The 27,120-nt window shown below is 37.2% G+C and overlaps 1 protein-coding gene across 7 annotated transcripts in view; it reads left to right on the top strand.

Moving 5' to 3' along the window:
- The window catches only part of LOC132392697 (serine/threonine-protein phosphatase 6 regulatory ankyrin repeat subunit B-like), a 162,125-nt gene extending 138,260 nt beyond the window's left edge, over nucleotides 1–23,865 (top strand). For 5 of the 7 annotated variants that reach the window (XM_059966943.1, XM_059966942.1, XM_059966941.1 and 2 more), the window contains 6 exons: nucleotides 2,698–2,781; nucleotides 3,654–3,799; nucleotides 6,061–6,143; nucleotides 11,481–11,563; nucleotides 20,734–20,825; nucleotides 21,079–23,865. In XM_059966943.1, the coding sequence (XP_059822926.1) occupies nucleotides 2,698–2,781; nucleotides 3,654–3,799; nucleotides 6,061–6,143; nucleotides 11,481–11,563; nucleotides 20,734–20,825; nucleotides 21,079–21,359 (769 nt within the window). In that variant the 3' untranslated portion in view covers nucleotides 21,360–23,865. The remainder of the gene's footprint in view (nucleotides 1–2,697; nucleotides 2,782–3,653; nucleotides 3,800–6,060; nucleotides 6,144–11,480; nucleotides 11,564–20,733; nucleotides 20,826–21,078) is intronic. The other 2 variants (XM_059966945.1, XM_059966946.1) reach the window with 2 other exon arrangements.
- The last annotated feature ends 3,255 nt before the right edge of the window (nucleotides 23,866–27,120 follow it).

The following is a 27,120-nucleotide window of genomic DNA, read 5'->3' as shown; positions in this document are numbered from 1 at the left end:
AAGGACATAAATTCTTCTTCTTCTTCTTAATCCTTTTTGCTCCTTATGGAGCATAGGGCCTCAACAAAAGTCCTCCACTTTCTGCGATCTCTAGCAGATGTTTTTGCAGTCTCCCAAGTTTGGCCGGCGGCTTTCAGTTCATCCAAAAGCCTACGCCTCCAGGTTTGCTTTGGGCGATCTCTTCTTCTCTTCCCTTGTGGATTCCATTCGAGTAATTGTCGAGTGACATTCGACTGGCTTTTCCACAAGGTGTGGTGGTCCCATCTCCACTTCAACCTCCTTATCTGGAATACAATGGGCTCTTGGTTTGCTCTCTTCCATAAGTCTAGGTTTGACACTCTGTCGTACCACTTGAGGCTGAGGATCTGCCAGAGGCATTTGTTGAGAAAGGTCTAGATCTTATTGCAGCTGGTGTTAGTGATCCATATAGTGGGATGGCTTTCACATTGGAGCTGAGTATATGGAGCTTAGTTTTGACAGAGATGGCCATAGATCTCCAAACAGGTCGCAGGGTTATGAAGGCATGTTGGACTTTTCCGATCCTTGCTCTGATGTCCTCATCTGTACCTCCTGATTTACTGATTTTGCTTCAGAGGTAAGTGAATTTGTCTACATCTTCAACTATTTGTCCTTCAATCCGTAATGGCTCCTCTTGTTTGTTATTAATGCGTAGAACTTTGATCTTCTTCTGACTGATCTTAAGGCCTACTCGCTGTGAGGTCTCTCCCAAGGAATCTACTTTCTTCTGCATATCTTGAAGTCGGTGTGAGAGAAGAGTGAGATTACCTGCAAATGCCAGGTCTTCCAATTTCCCTGTTAACGTCCACTGGATGCCTCTCTCTGAGCCAGCATAGGCTGTTCTTGTAGCCCAGTCAAGTACCACAAGAAAAAGTAGAGGCAACAGCAGGCATCCCTGTCTGACTCCAGTAGTGACCAGGAACTCTTCGGACAGTCTCCCATCGTGGATGACCCTGCATGAGAAGCCATCATAAAGCTGCTTGATGATGTTCACCATCTCTTCCGGTACACCATAGTGTTGTAAGATGCTCCACATTGACTTGCTGTCCAGGCTGTCAAATGCCTTCTCAAAATCAATAAAACACACATATAGTGGAGTTTGCCATTCTATTGTCTGCTCCATAATGACTCTAAGTGTAGCTATCTGGTCAATTCATGATCTCTCTTTCCTGAACCCTGCCTGCTCATCTCTAAGTCTCTGGTCAATGGCGTCTTTCATCTGTTCCAAGATGACACTGGTGAGAACTTTGCTAGGAATGAACAACAAGGTGATGCCCCTCCACTTGCCACACAGTGAAAGATCTCCAGATCTCCAGGCTGTGATGATACGGTCGGGCGCTGGTTCCCATTCTATCAAACTTCTGGCTGCTTCTTTGGACAACATCAGGGCCACACCAGCCTCATGCAGGTCTTCCTCTTTTTCTTTGCCGGAATAGAGCAGAGTTTCTCCCGTCTGCAGTTTGGTCTCACCAAAAGTACTCCACCTTGATTCGCACATGCCCAGGAGTGTGAGGTGGTATCAGTTCATTTCCTTCACTGCCTGTGCGCACCTACCTGTCTCCCAAAATGATCTCATATTCCATGTTCCGATTAGGATAGGTTTCTTCTGTGAGAGCAGCTTTGGAACCTCCATTATGGTTTTCCTCGGGTGAAGGAGGGTTGTCAGCCCTGCAGCTTCCTGACGGGTTTGGTTGCAGCGCGTCATCAGCCTCCTGAATGGGGCCCTGCTTTTCCCGAGATCTGGGTTAGTGGTTGACAATCTGTTGACGGTTTTTGTAACAATTGCTTGTTTTGCGTGAATGGGTTGTTAGCCCATTGCACAACCCCCAACCTGGAGGACCAGGGGTTTTCTGTCGGGGTCACCTTCCCCTAGGCGATGGCATTTCCATGCTAATGAGCTCCACCTGCCCGGGTTTGAAATCAGAGTTTACTCTCTCCTAGATAGGCTGCCATTCAAGGCTAATGAGTCCTATCTACCCAGGTTTGGAATTGGAGTTCCTTCTCCTAAGCTATGCTGGTTCACGCCACCTTCTTCCATATTATCCGGTGCACCCCTCACACGAGGGATCCCCATCCACCACCCAGGGGACGCGCCTCAATGCTGTATAACCCCAGCGCGAGGAAGGACATAAATTAGGTTATAGAAATCGTGTTTAAATTTCATATGAGAAAGAATTTTGCAATATTTGAAATAGCTTGCTAAGTCCCCTAAAGATTTAAGTGTTACTGTGGTTCAAAACAAATTTCTGTAGTGGGGCATTTGCAACAGCTTGTTTTTCAATAGAACACAAATTGCATTAACTATTTGAAAGCATGTTGTCACCATTATCAATCCAAATATGACACGAAACTGAAGTTGGAGGCATAATCAAATTATTGATCCAAGGGAGAGGTTTTAAAGGTACAGCTTAAGGAAGGTAGAAATGCAGAGAAGTAGATGTGTGGAAGGAGCTTTAGCACAGAATTGTAAACAGTCTTGTTTGCAAACTTAAAGAATGAAATTTCAAAGACAAAGTTGTAGCTACTTATCTTGAACTGCTTCTGGACTTGATTAATGATGTGATAACATTGGCATGAAGGTATTGCCTGGATAATAAAATGTGTGGTATTCCAAAGTCAGTTGTTGCACAAATGTTTCGGCTCTGGCAATATAATCATGCACATTTGTTTTTCTTGCAGAATAAATGACCATGAAAATTGTGCAGAAATGTTAATAGAAGCTTTAGGTACCACCATTGTTGATTCCAGAGATGGCAAAGGAAGGTATGAAAAACAAAGAGATAGATGGTTGTACATTTTGAATTTATTTTGTGAAGATATTTGTATTCAAAAACACTCCGGTGATAAATTGAATTTCTTTTTCAAGTAAATTAAAATGTATTAGATGCATAAAAATATTATTAAGACAATACTTTATGCATATTGGAATGACAATTTGTTAAGTAATTTCTAGAGAGTAAGGGAACTTAACTCCTGAAACTTTTACCTTTTTAAAATTAAGACTAGTACCTCTTTCAGTGATTTATTTTTACTTGGATATGAGAATGTTAGTACTTAATTTTGTATTGTTTTGGGGGAAACTGAGCTGAAGTAGAACTACAACTGGTCTTTCATATGGTTCAAATCTCAGGAAGACTGATTAAACCCTTGAGTAGGGAGAAGCGAATGGCATTGTACAATAGGCACTAATGTTATACCTCTGGACATGGGTTCAAATGCAGACCTGACCACTGGAACAAAAGAAATCTGTCTGCTGACTGAAATAGTTCTTTGTGAAATGAATTTGCCTCATTCAAGTTTCTTGTGTGCATTGAACTACAATGCAAAACCATTATAGAGTGCACTTCAGATTTGAAAAATTCCATTCTCTTGTGCTAACTAACCTTCCAACCTTAAGGGGAACATATGGTTGTGTATGGCAGGATGATATAAGACTGAGTAGATGAGTCACAAAACCACTAATTTTCGATCATAAATCTATGCAGAGCTTGAATTAATAACAAGTTAGAATGTATGCTTGGATAAAACAGTGTTTTTTTGTTAAAGTTAAGCTGTGATTGCAGAAGCAAATACTTTTGGTACGGTGATTAAATTACAAAAAAACCTCATACACCTATATTTATCTTTACTTTCAGAACACCACTTCATGCAGCTGCTTTTACAGACCATGTGGAGTGTTTGCAATTGCTCTTAAATCATAATGCACAAGTGAATCCTATTGATAATTCAGGCAAAAGTCCTTTAATGATGGCAGCTGAAAATGGACAATGTGGAGCTGTAGGTATGTTCTTTTTTATTTTTCTGCTTTGCAAAATAGTGTTAAAGCTAAATCAGAGTGTTAAATTATTGTGTGATGTTTGTAAGTTTTGTCCAAAGCGGACGTGCCTTTGAAAATAAGTGAGAAATTAAAACTACATGTAGTTTGGTTTGATTTACTTCATATGGATACAGTTTGCTGTTCAAGTTATCTTCAACTTCTGTGATTAAAGACTGCACAGGTTATCTTCAACTTCTGTGATTTAAAAACTGCACTGATAGAAGTGTGAGTGTATTGGAGTTTAGTTGCTGGTTTATCTAAAATTGCTATGCAATTAGACAGCCACTGAACCCAGTGGTAGCTCTGGAATGTAATGAGCTGGGTGTCCAGATGCACTTTGCTTTTGACCTTTTGGTTTTAGTGTGGCCATCTTTTTTCATGTGATTGCATTCTTTCTTTTAAACAAGTAAGTTTATCTGACTATTTCAGTGTACATTTATGCTTGTAATTAACAATGTTTCAACTGAATTTTAACTTAACAAAAATTTAATCCTGTCTGAATATCAGAGATATTTAAAAACAGTGGAAGAAATAAGTGAGCTGTCATTCCAACAATGGTGGAGCAGAGTTTATATTTCCTTGCCACAGCCTATTCTACCTCGAGGAGTGACCACGCAGTGAAGGTGGCAGCTAAATCCACCCCTTGGCAGCAGCATAGCTGAGGGATTAATGTGTGATCTAGCATGATCTAGTGCAAAGACACAAGAGATTCTGCTGATGTTGGAAATCTTGAGCAACGCATACAAAATGCTGAAGGAACTCAGCAGGTCAGGCTGCATCTATGGAGTGAAATGAACAGCTGATGTTTCAGGTCTTGACTGAAGGGTCCATAGATGCTTCCTGACTTGCTGAGTTCTTCCAACATTGTGTGTGTGTGTGTGTGTGTTGCCCAATATGTTTTCACAATCCAAGATCTTTTAATTTTTACTAAATCCCTCATCATGTGAAGACGAACTATTTTCTACCTAAGTTGTGGTTTCATCTTTCTCCACCCTAGGAAAATCTGTTTTTAAAGGAACATTTCATTTTAAATTATATTGTACTGTTGCTTCCAGTAAATTGCTATGCTATCATTTTGAAAAGAATAGTTATTAATAGTATTTCTTTGGTGATTAATTAGTAACTGAATGTTTCAGGTGCAGTTGATGTAAGATTGGCTAGAGATGATTTAGAGCCATTTAGATACAAAAGTAAACAGTTAAGTAAAGCAATCAATCTGGAGCTTATAAAAAGTGAAGCAACAAAACATTATGAAATTAAAGAAACAGTTATGCAATAATTTCATCTATGTTTGTGACCCTCAAGCTCAAAATCAGTTGTGTTGTGGACTGAAGGAAAAAGACCTTTCAAAAAAAAAAGTAATGAGTTGCTATGAAATGCTCAGTCCTAAATATATGATTTTTATGATCGGAGTATCTATATCAAAAGAGAACAATTACAATTAAATATTTTAAAAAATGATTTGAGTTGTAGACTACGTCAGATTTTTCAATGTTGCACCAATAGACATTAATCATGGAAAAGGAAACACAACAAAAAATTATTAGGAAAGTGGCTTGCATATAGAATTGGTTTATCACACTTTACAGTCTCATCTTTTTTAAATTTTCAGACTCAACAATGAAATGGAAGTTTTATTGGGACTTAACAATGAAAATTCAAATACTGGATTCATTTATGGACAGAATTTGGCCTTTAAATCAGCCATGCTGACTGTTTTATATTTTGATGTAATTGCCAAACAGTTTGAGAATTGCCTGGGGAATGAAAAAAAGCAGGACTAAACAACTATTTTTATTTTTTGGACAGGACAAAGTCATAATCTGTAGAAAAGGACTTGTTAAAAATGTTATTTCCAGTCAAGTAGTCAAGCAATTCCCATTGGAGGAAAAAGTTATATTGAAAATACTAATTTCAAGCTGAGTAAAAGTGCTGAAAAATACCCCCCAAGATAACCATATTGTGAAGCCTGTAATATTTAGTTAAAAGTGAATCAAAGAATTTGAAATAGATGTCTGCCAAATAAAATATGTTGCTAATTTTTGAGTCATTGTTAATATTATAGCTTTTGGGGCCCTTACGGAAAATGTGAAGAGCATGCATATCTTAGGTCATCCCTGGAAATAATCATCCCCATAGTTGCAGTAGTTTCAACAACTTCTTACAATGATTATCTGTAGATGAGGTTTCCAGTTTCATTAACTAATTTTTTTTTTTCATTTCAGAGATCTTAGTAAACAGTGCAAAGGCAGATTTAACTTTAAAAGACAACAACAAGAATACAGCTCTTCACTTGGCTTGTAGCAAAGTAAGGAATTCAATACCTTCTGCAAATTTTATTGTATTTTTTGGTCTGTTTGACTTCCAGAGATGACTAACCTGAAGAAACTACAAGTGAACAGCATGCAATCTGGAGGAACCAATGCAGGGTTTCACCATGAAAAGCTGACATTTCTGTCTCTCTTCCCCCCCCCCCCCCCCCCCAAGTGTCCACTGCAAAAACCGCTGAATTTCTCCAGCAGATTATTTCTTGGTCCAGATTCCAACAATTGCAATTACTTGTATCACCAAAAATACAAGTGAATTATTTTCTAAACTGGTTCTGTTCATAAACAATAAAACCCTCCAGAATATCATTCTGAAAAAGCATCTACTTTATTTCAAATTGAATGATTGAATGTCTTCTACAAAAATGTTGATGACATTCAGCAGGTTGGACAACTTTGGTGGAAAGAGAGATTTAACATTTCATGTTGAAAGCTGAGTGTTTATAGCCATTTTCTGTTTTTACTTTGGTCTTGCAACATCAGCAGGTTTTTGATTTTAATTTTTTATTTGGCTCTATCTTTACATCAATCAAGCCTGTCCATGAAACATGATTTCACAGTAGGTTCACATTTATCTCATTTTATCCTATCAAAATTACTTCCAAATTTTTATGTTGCTAATCTTTCTTGATTATCTGCATTATTGTATTACAACTTGTATTCACTCCATCGGGTAGCATCTGATGAGAAGGAAGAAAATGAGTTAATTATACATTTGCATGGCCAATCCTGATCAGAAGTACTAAAAGAAACAGACAGAGATAGGTTTGGGATAGAAAAGAAAGCAACAGGTGAGTGAAAGCTCAAAATTGTCCTTAAACAGACGTGGACTGCATGTACTTGTATTATATGGGATATCTAGTTTAGAAGAAGAGAAAATAAATTCCTGCTTCACCTAGGATTGCTTGGAAGGGATAAGGTACAAGAACAGGAGTTGCATAGCCTACATTTACTTGGAAAATTGCTGTGAGATGGTGAGTTGTTTGTAGAGATGGAAAAACAAACAGTTACAGAGGGGAGGAAAATTTTTGAATGCAAAAGGAAAGGAATGGAGTGAAAATTATGAAGGATGACTCATGGTATGTGGAAGTTGAAGACAGGTGGCACTCTATCTTTTTTTAATTAAGGAGGAAGGGAGAGAAGTATGGGACATAGAGGAGATGGACTTGAGTCCTGTGCCATTAGAAGAAGGGAAACTAAAATAAGGGAAAATGAAGAGTGACAGAGAAAATGGGAGAATAGGATAGAGTACTTGCAGGTTGCAGGGTGAGCGAGGGGCAGTCGAGGGCTTGTATTGATTTGCCACTACCAGATCCCTTGACATGGTTGTAGCAAAATCAGTGAAGGGAAATTGGCAGAAAAATAGAAGAATGTTCATGTTTTATGTAAGTGCTGGAAGGAGAGCTAACATAAAAATCTGTTCACCAGGAAAAGACATAATGGAGGGTTTCATTTTGAATTTTACAGCAGTTCATCCTTTTGGTCTACTGTCTTATTTTTGTGCTGCTGTGGAATTAAGTTAATGGAAGAGGCTTGACATACTTGTGTCTTTCAGGATATGTGATCTTTGAAATCAAGTTTTGTAAAGCTCTTGTGGAATATTCTTAACTTGGTTAATAATTAGAATGAACTTTGGAGTGCTGGAAGCAAAAGCCTGACAATAATTTATGAGAAATAAATTGTGTGATGGAATATTCTGTTTTCCTAGATGACATTCTTTTGCAAATATACAAAGATCTTGCAAAACGTTGTCATTCATCAAATATTTACTGGTCTGTATTTACGAGGGGCGATTGATAAATCCTTGGCCTAAGGTAGAAAGAATCAATTTTAGAAAACATAGCACATTTATTTTTCAACATATTCCCCTCCTACATTTACACACTTAGTCCAGCGGTCGTGGAGCATTAGGATCTTGGACCTCCAGAAAGTGTCCTCAGCATGGGTGATTGATAAGTTTGTGTCCTAGGGTAGACGGAGATGAGTTATTAACTTCAAACTTTCTGCATAATCACTCGAAAGAGTTGGCATGTAATGAGAGCTGTATAACTCATCTCCTTCTAACTAGGCCACAAACTTATCAATCACCCATGCTGAGGACACTTTTTGGAGGTCCAAGATCCGTGTGTACCATGACCGCTGGACTAAGTCTGTAAATGTAGGAGGGGACTATGTTGAAAAATAAATGTGCTAGGTTTTCTAAAATTAACTCCTACCTTAGGCTGCAAACTTTTTAATCACCTCTCGTACTTTTACTAAAGTCCATGTCCATTCTCTTAAAAAAAAAAGTACCTTTCAGTCTGCCAGTATGACTATGATGCTCCAGAATTTTATTTCTTCACTTCTATATTTGGGTTGTAGATAGTCTAGCAAATTATTGATATAAATCTGAATTGTGTTATTCAATGGGGCAATGTATCAGTATGCATACTTGCTATAACACTGTGAGGACAAGTTTACCAGAGCCTTTTCTTGTTTTAGAATTGAATTATTCTGTACAGATATTCATACACACAGCAAAATATGAAGGGAAATTCATGGTGTAAACTTGCACAAATAACTCCACCGACCCAGCTTGCTAAAGTGTTGCATGTAGAACAGTGGCAAATGTACAAGAAGAGATTCAAGGAATCTAGGGTAAATGAATTCCCACACTGGAAAAAAGGTGGGATGCCATATTTAGAGCCTCTAGCTGCTGAGAACCATAGAGAGTATGACATTGAGAGCTAAATTTAGCAGTAAGGTAAGGAATTTATAAAGTGCAGAAGAAAAATTAAAAGGGAAATTTGCTATGCAAAGAGAGGATGTAAAGAAATAATGATACTAGAGTTGAAATTATGAGTTCCAAAAATCAATCAGATAACTCAAGAAATCATCAACTAAAAGATAATCTACTTTATGTTGGGAGACAAAGGATGTAGATAAGGTTAATAATTCAGAGGAAGAATTAAGGGGTTAAAGTGTTTTTAAAACTGCATAAGTCACCTGGCCCAATTGAACTATAAAGCAATAGCAGAAAATGCTTACACAGTTTTGTTGAAGTTTTATTGACCAGAAGCATTAGCTGTTTTTTCTCTGTCCTCAGATGTTATCTGCTGAATATTTCTAGCATTTTCAGTTTTGGTTTCAGATTTCTAGAATATATAGTTGTTTTGTTTCAACCATGAAGCTAAAAGAAGCTAGAATATGTTAAAACATACGACTGTTGGTTTTAAATCCTTGATTGCAGGAATGGTGTTGGAGGGTTAAAGGATAAATGTGCTTTGTTATTTAAAATGGAAAGGAAAAATCAAATTATTACAGGTGAAAACAAAGGACAGCATAGATCTTCATTTAGAAAAGCACAGATTTTTTAGCAACGTTTTGCACAAATTTGTTATGCATAGGTTACACTGGCAGCTTTGACTGAACTTTCTGAGAAAGTAAGAAGTTGGTATTCAGTGAGTCCATTTAGATAGTCTAGTCAATAAATTAAAGCTCATGCTGTTACAAGGGGAAGTGGCAAATTGAATTTTAAAATGGTATGAAAGAAATGGGGTTGGTAAGGTGTTCACAGTGATATTCTATAGTGCTCAGAATTTATTCTCAAATATATTTTAATGTTTAAAAGAAGAGAGCATGATTTTAAAAAAGGTTGTAAATATTTTTTTAAATGTCCAGAAGGTTGTACAAGTTAGAGTTGGTATTCTTTGGGACAGTTGTGGATAATAGGAGATTTAATCAAGTACTCTGAAGTTATGATGCGTCTAGATTGAATAGATGGAAAGGGCCAGTTTTCCTTACAGGTGACAAAAACTAAGAGATACAGAATTGTTAGAAAGATTATAGGGCAGATTGAGAAAACTTTCACCCTGAGAATGGTTTGAAACTTTCTGCCTGAAATGAATGTAGAAACTCTGCTTGCACATTTTAAAAATTATTTGGTTGTGAAATTCAAGAACTGATCTGTGGAAGTACAAACCGAGTGTTGGAAAGCATTAGGCTTATTACAGACCTTAACCTCTCAAGTTTTGCATTTGGACACCTCTGCAAGTAGTATTGATTCAAAGGGAAGGAACTGATAATTACAATTCAAAATTGAGATTCCATTTATAGTCCCTCAGTTCAATTGTAGTTAAAATAACTAATATATAACTATATAACTAATAGCACATTTTCCACAGCTTGCTACTGATGGTTTAAATGTATGATTTTTTTTTTAGATTGAAGCAAATCATATTCACAAAATCTTTATTTGTAAAATAAATTACAGAAATAAAGATAAATGAATTTTAACTTTAGAATTTACACAAGATGATAATTAAATGCAATTCAAAAGTAGAATATGATTAAATTAATTATCAATACCAGGTGCTGCCCAAATTCATCCCAAGTTCAGTAATGGTTTATTAAGTCCCAAAAGGCCTGTGGATGAGACTAGGGATCTAATTTTAACTTTTTTTATTTCTTTGGCAGTGAAACCTAAAGATATAGTAATGTGTGAACCCAATTCAAGTGGGCTTCTACATGTTGACACTAGGAACAGTTTATTGTATATTGTTCAATGATCTATCCCAGTTTTGTATTGTAAAGAATTATATGTGTTTATAAATGAAACACAATGATCACTCTTCAATGCATTCTTAACTCCTGCAGTTAAATAACACCACAGAGGTGCTCAAAAAAATACATAGCTGCATATCTTTATTTTGCCACTACAGGGCAGTGTAGCTTCTTTTCATACCTTTAAATTTCTTGCACTTCCATATTTGCTTAAATGTGCTAATTTTTGCTGCAGAATGCCTTTAAAGACAAATTTATCCAGCAGTTTTTCACCAAGTACCTATTATTCATGAATGAACATTTAGATCAATTATTGGGAGCCATTTTGCACCTGTTCTAAATAATTTCTAGAATGTTTGATTTCAGCAGAAGGTACAGGATAGCAATTAAAAGTTTTATCCTACATCAAACATTTTTGTAAGATCAGGAAAGTTTTGAAGCTAAAATGAAGTTCAGGACATTGATACTAGATGTTGCAACATCTATTGACTGAATGAAGCACTGAGTTCTTATTCACAAAGAAAGCAAAAACCAAAAATGTATAGAACTGCGGTAAATCAAATTTTATATGAATTAAGGTTGTGGTCTGATGTAGGATGTCAAAATCTTTCAGTTCCACTGAATAATGAGTCAAACTGCTGGAAGCAGAAATCTGATGCAGAGAAAATTTGAGGTTATGTTCAAACCTGACTGAAGTATAAATATAAAGATTCAGCACATAATGCTATCTAATATGTAAAAGTACTAATCGTCATGAATTGTGTTCATTTTGGCAGGGTCATGAAAAATGTGCCTTGTTCATCCTTGAGAAAATAGATGACGTAAGCCTTATTAATGCAACAAATAATGCACTGCAAACGTAAGTAGTAATTGTTGGTCAGCAGATTTAATTTTTTAAGCAGTTTGGACTTACTGTGGTTATTTTGTAGAACAATTGCATTTTGATCAGATTGCAGAAGTGAAACAATGCAAATAATCTTTTAATTTAGATTGAATAAATACTTGCAAGCGGAGATCTGTACATTTGAAAATGTGAAAAGTCAAGTGTTTAAACTTGACGCTGTGTTTAAACTTGTCTGGCTTCATTGCTAGGATCTTTGGCCTCATCTCCATAATATTGTCCAATTAAATCCCTGTCTAAATTGTACTAATTGATATACCATCTCCCATGCTACATTAAACTTGAGCTTGTGCTAACTATATCCTAACTTGCAAAGTCCCATTTATAAACAACACTTGTATTTGTTGACACACATTATCCATTACTTCATCTTGATGTTATGCCATCAAATGCATCAGTTCTTGAGTGTCCTCACTAAGTCTTTGTCTCCTTCCTCAAAAAATTTTTTTAAAACTTTCCTTGAAATCTACATGCCTTCTTGACCAAATGTTTGTTCATACTTAGTACGGCTTGGTAGAAATTGATTTTAGTCATAGTCATACAGCACAGGCATAAAGTGATGCCAGAAATAGGAAACTGAGAATTTTAATGGTATGGGCAGTCAGAACTAAATTTAATGGCAGAGTCCTGGGCAAGTCTTGAAGGGCATTGTAATGACAAGCCCGAAATTCTTTGTAGTTGTCAAATGGTTTTGGGTTTTCATCATCTCTGCTCTTTGTGCTGCTGATTGTTGATACCTTGAGTAGCTCCTTTGTTTCAGAATTAGCCACATTAATCTGCCAAAGTCAAGGATTACATTACAACCTCACTTCATTAGTCCCTCGAACAGAAAAGGTTTCCAAGATTCAGTGCTGCATCCTTAGAGTATGTAAATGGCAGGCTAGTGCAGCTGCAAAATCTGTCATGACTGAATGGAGAGAATTAGTCTTCCTGCTCTTTGCAGTACCTAGAAGGCATTGTATGTGAATATTAATCCAGTAATATTGATGATGTTTTGACCATGGATCCTCTGAAACAAGATATCACACTTAATTGACTGGCAACATCTCCTCCACAATTTCCATCAGCACAGGTGCACCACCAGGCTTTGTGGTTGGCCCTCTGCTCAACTTGCTTAACACTGTGTGGCTAAGCACAGTTCCAATGCCATATTCAAGTTTGCTGATGACACCACTGTTGTTAGCCAGATCAAAGGTGGTGACAAATCAACATATAGGAAGGAGATTGAAAATCTGGCTGAGTGATGCCACAATAACAACCTTTTACTTGATGTCAGCAAGACCAAAGAGTGGATTATTGACTTCAAGAGAAGGAAACCAGAGGTCCATGAGTCAGTTCTCACTGGGAATCAGAGGTGGAGAGGGTCAGCAACTTTAAATTTTTTGGTGTTATCATTTCAGAGGACCTGTCCTGGGCTCAGTACTTAAGTGCAATTACGAAGAAAGCACAGCTGTACCTCTCCTTTCTTAGAAGTTTGTGAAGATTTGGCATGACATTTAAAACTTTAACACCTATAGATGTACAGTGGACAGCATATTGACTGGTTGCATCACAGCCTGGTATGGAAGCATCAATGCTCTTGAATGGAAAATCCTACAAAAAGTAGTGGATACAGCCCAGTCCATCACAGGTAGAACCCACTCCACCATTGAGCACATCTACACAGAGCGTTGCTGCAGAAAAGCAGCATCCATCATCAGGGAACCCCACCATCCAGGTCATGCTCTCTTCTTGCTGCTGCCATCAGGAAGAAGGTACTGGAGCCTCAGGACTCACGCCACCAGGTTCAGGAATAGTTATTATTCTTCAACCATCAGGCACTTGAACCAGAGGGATAACTTCACTCAACTTCATTTGCCCCATCATTGAACTGTTCCCACAACCTGTGGACTCACTTTTAACGATTCTTCAGTTCATATTCTGGATATTTATTGTTATTTATTATTATTATTTCTTGTTTTTACTTTTGTATTTACACAGTTTGTTGTCTTTTGCACTCTGCTCTGCTAGGTGTGGCCTTTCACTGATTCTATTATTGGATTTACTGAGTATGCTGGGGTTGTATATGGTGACATACTGTCATACCTTGACAATAAATTGACCTTGAACTTAGAACTTTAGTCCTTTGAATATTCCAAAAGATGTATTAAATGGCAGATGGCATTTAGTGCAGACAAGTGTGAAGTATTGCACTTCTGTAGGACCAACCAGGGTCGTTCTTACACAGTGAATGGAAGGGCACTAAGGAGTGTGGTAGAGCGAAGGAATCTGGGAATTCTGGTCTATAATTCATTGAAAGTGGTGTCACAGGTAGATGGGGTCAAAAAGAAAGTCTTGGCACATTGGTATTCATAAATCGAAGCACTGAGTACAAGAGATGGTATGTTATGTTGAACTTGCATAAGACAATGGTGAGGCCTAATTTGGAGCATTGTGTGTTGTTTTGGTCACCTGCCTACATGAAAGATGTAAATAACATTGAAAGAGTACAGAGAAAATTTACAAAGATGTTGCCAGGTCTGGAGGATCTGAGTTATAAGGAAAGGTTGAATAGGTTAGGACTGTATTCTTCAGACTGTAGAAGACAGAGGAGATTCGATAGAGATGTACAAAATTATGAAGTGTATAAGTAGGGTAAATGCAAGAACCTCTTCCACTGAGGTGGTGGGACTACAACCAGAGCTTATGGGTAAGGGTGAAAGGTGAAAAGGTTAAAGGGGTACATGAGCAGAAACTCAGAGCATTGTGAGAGTGTGGAATGAGCTGTCAGCTCAAGTGGTGCATGCGAGGTCTATTTCAATGTCGAAGCGAAGTTTGGAGAGTAGGGGTATGGAGGACTATAATCCCAGTGCAAGTAGATGGAAATATAACAGTCTCATGAGCCCAGATCTATATTTTGCCTTTCATAAAAGCAAATTATTTGGAATGTCTTGTAGGTTGGCAAAATTTCTTTTTCAAGTTTATGAAGTAATATCTTCTCCATCATGTCACTTTTCAGAGCCAGCCAAGAAATGGCATAACTTTAGTGTAACTTTTTTGTGCATAATGGTCAGCATTTATACAAGGCATTTGGAGCTTTTGGTATAGGTATTGGTTCTGCCTTGTAGATGCAAGTGTAGGTAAGATATACTTCAGTTGAAAATAGTGCTCATAAACTTCAAAACCATGTGGTGTGAAGGCAGTTTATCATCTCTGCAGTTATTACCTTTTTTTTCCCGTGTGTCTCCAAGGTTATCCCTTAGCAATGTGATGTAATAATGACAGCACAGCCAGAGAGATCTGCCACCCATTCTCCCTGTTCTTGAATGTTGCTGTCCATCCCAAACATAGATCAATCTCCACTCGCTGGAGCCAAGGAAGCATGATGGTGACTTTGACCACTGTGGCAGAGCAGTTCATCAAAGGGTAGGAAGCTGAAGTAAGCAATTACAGATCTGTGTCACTACTGACTTACAAAAACTTAGCATTTATTCTTCAGAAGATTAGAGATGTGAAACTAATAATTTATTTAGTAATCTTAGTCACTGGCTATAGATATAACCCCTTCTTGACCTTAATCCTGATGGATGCATGTAAGTCTATCATACCTCCTATGTCTGTAGCTCAAGCTGGTATAACTAGCCAGACAGATGACCAAGGAAGTACCCAGGCAAAGATATCGTTAAAAAAAAAGTAAATAAGTAGCACTGTAGATGTAAAGTTGTTTGAATAGATTTCTGAGCTTTCTTGTCTTTCTCATCTTTGGTCAGTCTATGCAGAATCAATTTGAGAAGTCCTTTACGTAATGCAGCTGCAGCGAATAAGGAAATATGGAAATTTAGTTTCATGAGTGCTCGGTAGTGTTTTTGAAGCAGAAAAACATTGTAAACAAGTATTACTTAAATTTCCCTTCATGCTAGTTCCTATGTGCCAAATAACAAGCAGAAGCTATGTTGAAATTGCAGGTTGAATTTCAAGTTTAAGTTCAAGTTTATTGTCATTCAACCATACCAAAATGAGACAATGTTCCTCCAGATGAAGGTGCACAACACAGTATATATAACTCACACATATAACACATGAAGTAATATTACCACAAATGATTTAACAAATATTAAGGTTCATATATGATACAAGTTAAAATTTGAACAGTATAACACTACTGGCACTTCATATGTATGAAGACCTGGGTGGTGATGGTGAATTCAGTAGTCTTGCAGCTTGGGGGAAGAAGCAGTTTCTCATCCTAAGAGTTTTTGTCCTAATGCTATGGTACCTCGTGTTTGATGGTTGGGGGTTAAGCAGCATTAGGCAGATGGGAGGGATCACTGACAATTCTAAGGGCCCTGCATTTGTATTGCTCCTGATAAATATCTCTAATGGGTGAAAGAGAGATCCCAGTGATCCCCTCAGTCATTTTTGCAATTCTTTGTAGGAACTTACAGTCAGATGCCTTGCAATTCCCATACCAGATGGAGGCTCAGCTGGTCAGGACACTCTCGATGGTGCTTCTGTAAAAGTTGGTTAAAATGGAGGATGTGAGGGAGCCTCACTCGCTTCAATCTCCTCAGAAAGTGGAGATGCTGCTGTGCTTTCTTGAGCAAAGGTCTTGATCAACAGAACTTAAACAACTGTTCGTGCATAAAAATATCATAATTGAATAATGGTCTTCAAAAAAAACAGACCAAGACCAAAGTACCCACATTCTATTGGTCCCATAATTGATTTGCTAAACACATTAAAAATGTGACAGCTAGAAATATTGAGGCAAAATTGATTGGGATAGATAGTAGATCAAATCTTTTCCCTTCAGAAAATCCAAATTAGTAAATCAGTTCCAATTTCTGCCCCATTGAGCATTTAGAATGATACCGGTTCTCTGTGAGATTATGATTGAATTATTAGAACCATAAAATAGCGACTCTTGATAGATAATTCTCAACTAAGAATTTAGAGAATGTGTTCAATTTCCAACATTTGAGTTCATTTTCAAAGAATTGAAAATTAAAGCAATTATTAAATTTTGGCAAAAGCCCAACTGATTCATCAAGGCCCTTTAGTCTTTTGCGTCAATATCAACAATAAGTTCTGGGCCATTCAAATAAACTGGATCAGTTAGTTGTAAATTAGTCATTGAACCAGGAAACAAAAGGCACAACATACACAGGCAGAACTGCACAGCTACCCGCACTGACATATGGAGATGGTAGGAAGAAATGGAAAAAGTTTTGTTTTTGGTTTTTATGCAGAACCTAACATATTAAGTATTTTCCCTTTGGCTGTGGGGATTAGTTCCAACATTGGAAGAACTACTATACAAACTCAATAAGCAACAGCCTTACAAGATCTTGCTCATTAAGACAAACCTATTAGTTTTTGTGTCAGCTCTGGACAAAATAATTCCTGTGCAACCACTGCACAGCTATCAGAACGGATTAACCAAAGTTTGAACACTGCGATACACGGTCTGAGGAAAGAACCTGTGAGTTCTTAACAATGACACTACAGCTAAGGATTCATGGCTTCACATCAACCATACACTGCTTACTGCCTGCAATCCTCCCTCAACTGACAAATTAGCATTCCATTTACTGTTAACTCAAGAAAGCGGATTCCTCTCTGAAAAATATCTGTACTAAACTGAATTTATGGAAGTCTGCTTTCCAGCTCCAGTCACTAGGGTTCACTTCAGTGCTCCCTATGTGGAGTTTGCAGGTTATCCCTGTGACCAAGAACCCGGGTTTCCTTCCACAACATAGGTAGTAGATTATTTGTCACTATAAGTTCCCCCTAGGGTATGAATAAGTAGTAGAATAGTTAAGGTACTATATGGAGAAAAGATTGCAGAGAAAATTAGTAGTTGAATGGCATTGTTTTGTGGGCTGACATAGACTGAATGGGCTGAATGTCCTCTTTCTTTATCATATAGAAATAACCTAGTGGGCCCCATAAATCCAGCTGTGGCAAGGGCCGTTGACATTTGGAATGATCATTGTGCTGTTCCTATGAACTTAAGTCATTTACCATGCAGAGGTCTCCTTCCATCATGACCCTGTCACTATGAGAATGGGGGAATAAACACATTTTAAACTAAGGCAGCTCATAAATGAATATGTTTGAAGCATATCATGAACAACGGAATCATACATTGTCACTACCTGTAAGCTCTTCATCTGGCACATCTTTCATCAGAATCCTATAGGAAGACTGAAGTTGGTTCAGTTTGAGAGATAAAGGAGTGGCACGAGACATAAATGAAATTGAAATTCCACCTCAGTGAAAGCCATGTATACTAACAAGCTAGAAATAAAACCTGAGTCAAACAGTGTCAAATCACTACAATGCTGAATACAGTCATGAATGGTAGTGAAAACATAAGTAATTAACCTGAAGGAAGCGAAACCATATCCCTTTCCACTCCTGATTATGACCAATCCCAGCACAAGTGCAAAAGTTAACACTGCATTTGCAGTCATTGTCAGACAGAAATCATCCCCCAGTCTCCTTGAGATTCCTACCATGACTGATACTGGTCTTCAGTAAATTCAGTTCACTTGCTGTGACATCAAAATTAAGTGTACAGACACAGTTAAAGCTACAAACCTTGACTGGAATGTTAAAAATTTGCTTAGCAAGATCAGTCAGTTCAGTAAGTATTCTGATGGTGTCAATGCTATCATCTATGAAGCTACATGAAAAATTGCCTTGATATGTTATATCCTGAAAAAAAGCAAAAGATTTTGTATATCATATTTGTTTATTCTGAATCAAGAATTGACTAATCAACAGAATTAAAAGAGAGTTTGAATAATGTTACTAACAGTTTTACAGGGAGTATCTACTCACCAAAAAGCTGCTCATTGATTCCTAGTTTGAGTTTTGCAAGAATCACTTGTCTCCAGATCTCATTACAGCCTTGGCCCAAATGTGGAACTAAGTGCTGAATTCCACAGGTGAGGCAAGAGTGACTGTTTTGACATCAATGCAGTACTTGAGGAGTGTGGTATCAAGGATCCCTGGTAAAAATTAAGTCAATGGGCATTAAAGGAACTGCACTCCAGTGGTATCATAATAGATAGTTATGGATGTAGATCTATTATCCTTTTCCCAGGATATTTCATAAGATAACCTCCACCATAACTGGCATCCTGTCACTGAACAACAGCAAATCTGTTTCATGTTGGCATGTTCTGCTATTGAGGAACAACAGTCAATGAAGGACATAGTAATGTAAAATATAGAAGCAAGAGAAGGACACTCACATTCTCTCTTCTGCTGTTCACTAAAACCATTATTTTTAATTTAAAAGTACCATTTCCCTGTATTAACTCTATATTCCTTGATTCCCTTAGTTTCCCAATTTTTTTCAGTCTCTGTCTTTAAAGTGCTCAGCCTTTCAGCTTCTGGTGTCCTTTACAAAAGAATTCCAAGGACTTACTGACCTTGGTGAAGAAATTACTATTCTACTCATCTTGGTCATGTATTTTAAAACTGTAATCTCTGGTTTTGGACTCCACCTCCCAGAGAAATCCTAATCTCTCCATCTACCTTGTCAAATACCATTATAATTTTGTATATTTCAATAAGATCACCAATCATTTTGGCATGTTTAGGCCAACCCTGTTGAATCTCTCCTCACAGGACAGTCTTCCCATACATGGAATCAGTTTGGTGAATATTTACTGCACTCCCTTTATTGAGAAAATCCCCTTTCTTAGGTACATAATTTTCCAAAAGTAGTATCATCAGTGATAGTCAAACCCAAATATAATAAAAGCCACCGTATACTTGAAAATGTTGACATTCAGAGTACCCATTGTGATCGATGGCAATCAAAGCAGTCTCATGATATTCTTAAATGAAAATACCCTGATGTTCTATTTTTGTTAGAACAGTAGACTATCATTTTCTTTCCAAACTGCATCTATTTTGCTCTCTACTCTCATATTCACATAATCTATCGTTACCCTGTGGAAGCTTCTCTGTATCTTCGTAACAACTTGCACTGCTACCCAGATTTGTATAATTGACAAATGTAGGTATATCACGTTTACTTCATTGATTGATAAAGATTGTGAATCGACCAGGCTCCAGGACTGATCTTGAAGGCTTATACAGTAATAGCTTGCCAACACAAAAAGAGAGCCTTTTATTTCTGCCTGTTTTTATTTTGTTAATCAGTCTTCAGTCCTTGAATCCAATGTGCACTAATTATGTTTGATAACTTTGTGTGGTACTTTTTTAAAGGCTGTCTGTAAGTATATCAGAAACATTGGTTTGCCCTTATTTATTGTGCTACTGACAATTCTAACAAATTTGTCAAGCATCATTTCCCTTCCGTTAATACTTGTCCACTTGTCCAATCATATTATTATTCTCCCTGACCTGCTATCACTTTCTTCATAACGAATTCTGCTGTTATTTTCCTGCTGATTAATTACAAACTAACTGAATTTTAGTGTACTTCCTCTCTCTCCTTCCTTCCTTAAATTGGGGGATTAAATTTTCTACCCTCCATTCTGTATAAAATATTCTAGAATCTGAGGAACTTCTAAAGATGGGCACCATTTCTGAAGCCATTTCGTCATAAACCTGGTACAGGCCATGAGTCCTGGATGTTTATTTGCTTTCATTTTCAATTAATTTCACCATTTTTCCCCCTCACTGATTTCCCAAGTGAACAGGCAGTTGCGGTCTGTAAGTTGCATTGAGCCTTATCGTCTTCCTTTTTGGCAGTAAAGATGATTATGTAAAATTTATGAGAGACTAGACTGGGTTAAATTGGAAGTCTTATTTTCCCTAAGAAGAATAAGTGGTAGAATGATTAGAGGGAAGGTGGGCCAGCCAGAGAGTATTTGGTCTGGAAGTTTTTGCCTGAAGCAGTGATAGAAACATAAATGTCATCAAATTTACTGTCCTAAGTAGGCACTGGTTAATTTAGCAGAACAAGTTTAGTACTGCTATCTAAAAATTCTAGAGCCTGATCTCTAGATGTCTCCAGATTTTGGAAGGTAATGCTCTGAATATGTTATCACAAAAGAGATAACAAGAGTATTTAGCAGATTGATGATTGTATTAGTTGTATGAATTGTCCTCCTTACTGACTTGTTAATTTTTTTTACAATTAAGTTTTAAATTTATTCTTTCAGACCACTTCACATAGCTGCAAAGAATGGGCTTAAAATGGTAGTGCATGATTTACTAAGCAAAGGGGCAAGTGTTCTTGCTGTGGATGAAAATGGTAAGTATGGATAGCTTCTTACTAATTGTTCTGCTGTTGATTAGTTTACTTCTCTACCAAAAATAACACACAGCAGCACTAAGACACCTCTAAAAGTTTAACCAAACTTCCTCGTAGTGTTGTTGGCATGGATTAAATGGTGTAAGTCGATTTATTGAAAGCGAGATTTGACTTTGCTGTTTTTCTTTCCTTCCTTTTAATTTTGGTTCAGACTTTGTATACTAACCATTCCCTTGTCTGCTTTTGTGCCCAGGTCATACCCCAGCCTTGGCTTGTGCTCCTAACAAAGATGTGGCTGACTGTCTGGCACTCATTTTGGCTACCATGATGCCTTTTTCTTCTCCCAGCACAATGACGTCCTTCAGCATCAGTCTAATAAAAAATGACAGTTTGAATACACCTCTATCCTATGATTCCCCTAATACGGGTAGCAACATTAATTCTTTTAACAAGGAGTTGTATAACAATGTGGGAAAAATGGATAGGTGTCAGGAAGATGATGATGAGAATGATTCAGACTCTGAGACTTTCTGAATGATTTTAAGAACCTTAGATGGGAAAAGCCTAATATTTGACTTGTTACTCAGTTGAAGAATTACAGATTGAGCAATCAATCACTGCAAACTTTTTAAGAAGCACTTAATAAAAAGGCACTTTTCTTACATGTTTTAGAAAGCAGTATCTTAAAGTATTGGTTCATGAAGAGGATTATTGAATAGGGCAAGTGATTTGCTATTGCTCAAATCTGCCATATAGTTGGCATTGCCTCTGGGACATTTTATGCAAAGTAGTGGTTCTTGACCACCAAATTGTGCTGCATATAGTAACTGTAGAAATTCATGGGGATCTGTCACAGGATGCTGTGCGGTTCATTGCCAGATTACTTGCCCTATGAATAGAATTTTAAAATTTTTCCAAATCAGCACAAACGTGCATTTGCACTTCAGTAAAAACTTGCGGTTATAGAGTTGTTAGGGACTAATTATCCACCTGAGCCGTTAACTACTGATAAACAATGAATGAACTTTTCCAAACTGCAGTGTAGAATATTCACAAATTCCAACAGGACTTGATGATATCTTTTTACTTTAAGTATACCAGCAAGTTTAGATGAGTGTTCAAATAGCAGATTGTGGTATTTTGTACATTTTTATATAGCCTCAAAGGCAGCCTTTAAAGAATGCACAGCAATTTTGTTGAAATCTACCCACCTGTAGGATGAAGAGAGAGTAACTGCCATAAAGAACTGTTGTGATAGCGTCTGCTTCATCTGCCAAAGCTTATGTGTTAAATGGAGCCATTCTCTCACCTGTGACAGGACCACAGCAAGTTAAATGAAAATGTTTTCTCATGTCTGGCTATGCCAAATGGACCAAATCTGCAACTGATTGTGACTGTTGCTGTCTTTGTTCTCTAAGATTACATACAGCCTTCTTTTTTTACTCATCTACTTCAACAGCTACATTGAAGTAGCCTATTTCAGTAAAAATATGGTACCTGAATGCAAATAATATATATTTCATCTAAGTTAATTCACAATGTTACATTAGATATCAGCAAGGTAAAGTTTATGATTTTTTTTCCAAATATTCACATGGGATCTATTATTGCTCTGTGCAGTGACTGTGCAATCAATGCAACCTCACTATTCTAACTAAAAGCACTGAAAAGATTTCAAGAAACCTTAATATATTGTAATGGTTATTCCGTAATAACCATTACAAGCAGTTAAATTCCAGAGTAGAGACCTCTGATATGAAATTGCTTTAAAGCAATAAATATCATATCATACTAAAGCACTGAAATTGAAGGAAAAAGGCCAAAAACAATGGTTGTATGTGAAGAAAAAGCTGTTTGTTAATTAATTTTCTTAGAAGTTTAAAGCTGCAATATAATTTTCAAACTCTGTGGTTGCTTCTTTACCCCAGTTAAATTATATTGGCTGATCTTTTCTTTATACTGTTCAACATTTTTAAAAAATTTCTTGTTCATTTTGTTTGTTTTATTTAGTGAATCATTGGAATGCAAAATTAAATCATTTTAATTATGTAAATTTGAGCAGGTATTAATGTACTTTTAAACTTTTTATAGTTTTTAATATAAGACTAGAAAAAAGTCTGGTAAAGTTAAATGCTGGAATTTAGAGATCTGTAGTATTGTGATTGGCAATCCTTGTAGCAAATTTTTCATTTTTTCTTGAATTCAAATACCATTTTGTTTTTGTTGCATTATCAAATAGTTAGTGCCTTTCTGCCCATGTGTATTTTCCAGATGGTTTCCAAACATCTTGTAGAATCTTGCTAATTGAGTAATATTCAAGCAATAATGTTAATTTAGATTTTTAAATTAACAATGAATGTACAGTTTTTAAAGGTCCAAATGCATCTGAATGAAGAGTGGTTTGTTCATAAAACCATCATGTGGATTTTTTTTTTTTGCAGTATTGTTTCAAAACTGAAGCCTTGGTTGAAAGACATGGCTGATCACAAATTAGTATTATTTGGAAAAGGGCAATTATAATTTAGACAATCTGACAGTGTGTATTTTAAAACCATAGAAAAAATATTTGTGGAAACTTATGCAGTGGTCAACCCCTTAAAAAGCCTATATCATCCATTTGGTAATCGTGTCTACTTTTATGCTTTAGCATGTGCAATATGTCTTGTTACAGTATAGTATGGTATCATGATACAGTGACAGTGTTATGTTTTATGCAGTGAATATGATACAATTTAGTGAAAATGAATATGTTGTTGGAAACAGTAGTCTATCAAATTTTATGTATTTGGTCATAGTTCTACAGTTGAATATGAGGTAATAAAGCTTAAGACATTTTTGGCATCAAGACTGTCAAAATAACGGAAGAAACCCAAAATTATCTAAATCCAGCCTGGACCTTAAGCACACTTTACTATGTGACTTTTGTGAACTACTGAATGCTTGTTATATATAGAAATACTGAAATGTAAACTACTTTTTAAAAAAAGCATTCAGGTGCTGTATATTTTTATGAAAATAAAAGGTACAGATGCTGATGCAACCATTTGATTGATTTTGTTTTTCTTTAAGTACTTCTGAAAACTCCTGATTAAATACAGCCAAATGTTTAGTTGCTGGTGGATGCAGGTTAAGGTTGCAGAGAAATATTGCTCGTTTGGAAGAACCAGGTAGTTTTTGCAAAATTCTTGTGTTTTTTTTTCCCAAACGATTAACCCATGTTAACATGAAATATTTCCATGACATTAATTTAATTCCAGTTTTTTTTTACAGTTTATTCCAGGGACAACTGGATGGGTAGGGGAGAGTTGGGTTCAGGAAGAAATAAAGAGAGAGAAAGCTTTTTGGAGTTTTAAATATTTCAGGGTTTTTTTTAGCTTTGTGGGAGCAGGAGTGTACATTCAAAGCTCACACATATAATCTGGCCACTCACTAAATTGGCAACCCCCCCCCTCCCCCTTCCCTGTCAGCTTTGCTGGTGACCTTCATCATCACATGTGCTGCTGGATTGGCAGATTTAGTTGGTGCCTAAAAATGAGGGGTCCAAAAATAGGTGGCTAACTAGATCACCAGCAATCAGTCAAAACCAGCCACATTTTAAAAATACCACTAAGTTTACCATTCTCTGATTGTTGATATCTTTTTGTGGGTTTGTGGAACAAAGCTCTAATTAAATATAAAGTAGAAGTATTTTTACTGTTTAAGTTGCTGTATGTTCTTAAATCATCTATTCATTGGAAAGCTTCTAATTGTATTCACACATTGCAGACATTGATGTGGTTACTGTTGCAACAAAGGACTCAGAGTCCAGCAACAGTAACCTCTAATAAACAGTAGAATATAACAGTTTTGCATTAATGGCAATAATAAGGGTTGTTTGTCTTCCCACGTATCTTATTAAAACCATTCAGAATTTTTGTCATTCTCAAGATTAAGAGACAATCAGAATCAGGCTCAATATCACTGGCATATGTGGTAACTGTACAGCAGTGGTACAATGAAATACATGATCAATAAACATAGAGAAAAACTTGAACTTATTAAGTAGTGCAAAATAACAGAAATAAAACAAGTAGAGAGATAGTGTTCATGATTTCAATGCCCATTTTAAAAATCGGATGTCAGAAAGAAGCTATTTCTGAATCGATGAGTATGTGCCTTCAGGCTTCTATACCTCCTTCCCACCGATAACTGTGAAGGAGGGATCCTTAATGATGGATGCTGCCTTTCTAAGGTATCGCTGCGTGAAGATGTCTTCGATACTACGGAGGCTAGTACCCATGATGGATCCACTAATATAACAAGTTTCTGCAACTTTGATTTTGTGCAGTAGTCCAACCCTGCCCCCTACCTGATAGTGATGCAGCCAGTCAGAATGCTCTCTACTTGTGCTTTATTTGACAAACCAAATCTCCTCAAACTCCTAATGAAATATAGCTGCTGTCTTGCCTTCCTTATAGCTGCATCAATATGTTGTGTCCAGGTTAGATCCTCAGGGATATTGACACTCAGGAACTTGAAATTGTTCACATGCTCCGTTTCTGATCCCTTTGAGGATTGGTTTGTGTTTCCTTGTCTTAGCCTTCCACAATCACCTCCTTGGTCTTGTTGACATTGAGCGCAAGGTTGTTGCTGCAACACCACTCAACTAACTGGTATATCTCGCTCCTGTAAACCCTTTCATCATCATCATCATCATCTGAAATTCTGCCAGTAATGGTTGTATCATCAGCAAATTTAAAGATGGCATTCAAGCTATGCCTAGCCGCACTGTCATGGATGTAGAGAGAGTAAAGCAGTGGGCTAAGCACAGATCCCTGTGGTGCGCCAGTGTTCATTATCAGTGAGGTAGAGATGTTATTTCCAATCCGCACAGATAGTGGTCTTCTGGTTAGGAAGTCAAGGATCCAGTTGCAGAGGGAGGTATAGAGGCCTACATTCTGTAGATTTTCAATCAGGACAGTAGGATTGATGGTGTTCAATGCTGAGCTGTAGTCAAAAAATGGCATACTGACATAGATATTTCCATTGTCCAGGTGATCCAAGGCTGTGTGGAGTGCCATTGAGATCGTGTCTGCTGTAGGCCATTTGTGGCAATAGGCAAATTGTAGTGGGTCCAGGTCCTTCCTGAGACAGGTGTTGATTCTAGCCTTGACCAACCTCTCAAAGCATTTCATCACTGTATATGTGAGCGCTTCTGGACGATAGTCGTTGAGGCAGTTCACACTGCTCTTCATGGGCACTGCTATAATTGTTGCTGTTTTGAAGCAGGTGAGACTTCCGACTATAGCAGTGAGAGATTAAAAATGCCTTTGAATATCCCCACCATTTGGTTGGCACAGGTTTTCGGAATCATACCAGGTACCCTATCAGGCCCTGCTGCCTTGTGAGGGTTCACCCTCTTGAAAGACAGCCTGATGTCAGTCTCCAAGACAGATATCAAAGGGTCATCAGATGCTGCAGGGATCCCCATAACTGGTTTTATTCTCCCTTTCAAAGCAAGCATAAGAGGCAGTGAAGCATTGCTACCATTCATGATGTTGGGTTTTGCTTTGTAGGAAGTAATGGCCTGCAAACCCTGCTGGAGTTGATGTGCATCCAATGTCACCTCTAACTTCTCCCAGAATTGTTTCTTGGCTTTTGAAATAGCCTTCTGCAAGTCATACCTGGTTTTCTTATACAGACCTGGAGTGCCAGACTTAAATGTTACAGATCTAGCCCTCAGCAAACTACAAACCTCCTGGTTCATCCACTGCTTTTGTTTTGGGAATGTATAGTAAGTTTTCATACAGGCTCGAAGATGACTCCCTGAACACAGTCCACTGATTCAAAGATAACATTTTACATTTCAATTTATGTTGGTAATGACAACACTTATTGTCCTTCACCAACTGGTAGTGAACTGCTAGCATGAAATGTAGTAGGCTGTGGTGAAGGTAATCCTATTTAGAATGAGTTCCACCAGCACTGTTGATGAATATCTGAGTCAAGATAGTATGTGATTTAGAGCAAAAGTTAGAGTCATGTTTATCCAATGTATGCATTGGATTTTCAGATGACAGAGTTCAATTATTTTGGAGCTGCCATTGGAAAAGCTTTGCTGGTTTCTGCATAGTATTTTTAAATGATATCACACAGCAGCTATACTAGTGGAAGAGTAAATGGATGCTAACCTTTATCCTAAATTGCTTGAGTGATAGAGCTGTACTTCTCCAATGAAGCTCTATTAATCTACCACTTCATATTCCCAACTCATGTCAAGGATGATGGAAAAGCTTTGGACAGTGAATCCTTTGCA

The sequence above is a fragment of the Hypanus sabinus genome, chromosome 4, assembly GCF_030144855.1.
Source record: "Hypanus sabinus isolate sHypSab1 chromosome 4, sHypSab1.hap1, whole genome shotgun sequence".
NCBI lineage: Eukaryota > Metazoa > Chordata > Chondrichthyes > Myliobatiformes > Dasyatidae > Hypanus > Hypanus sabinus.
Note: the sequence above shows the minus strand (reverse complement) of the source record. Positions and strands in the feature narration are given on the sequence as shown.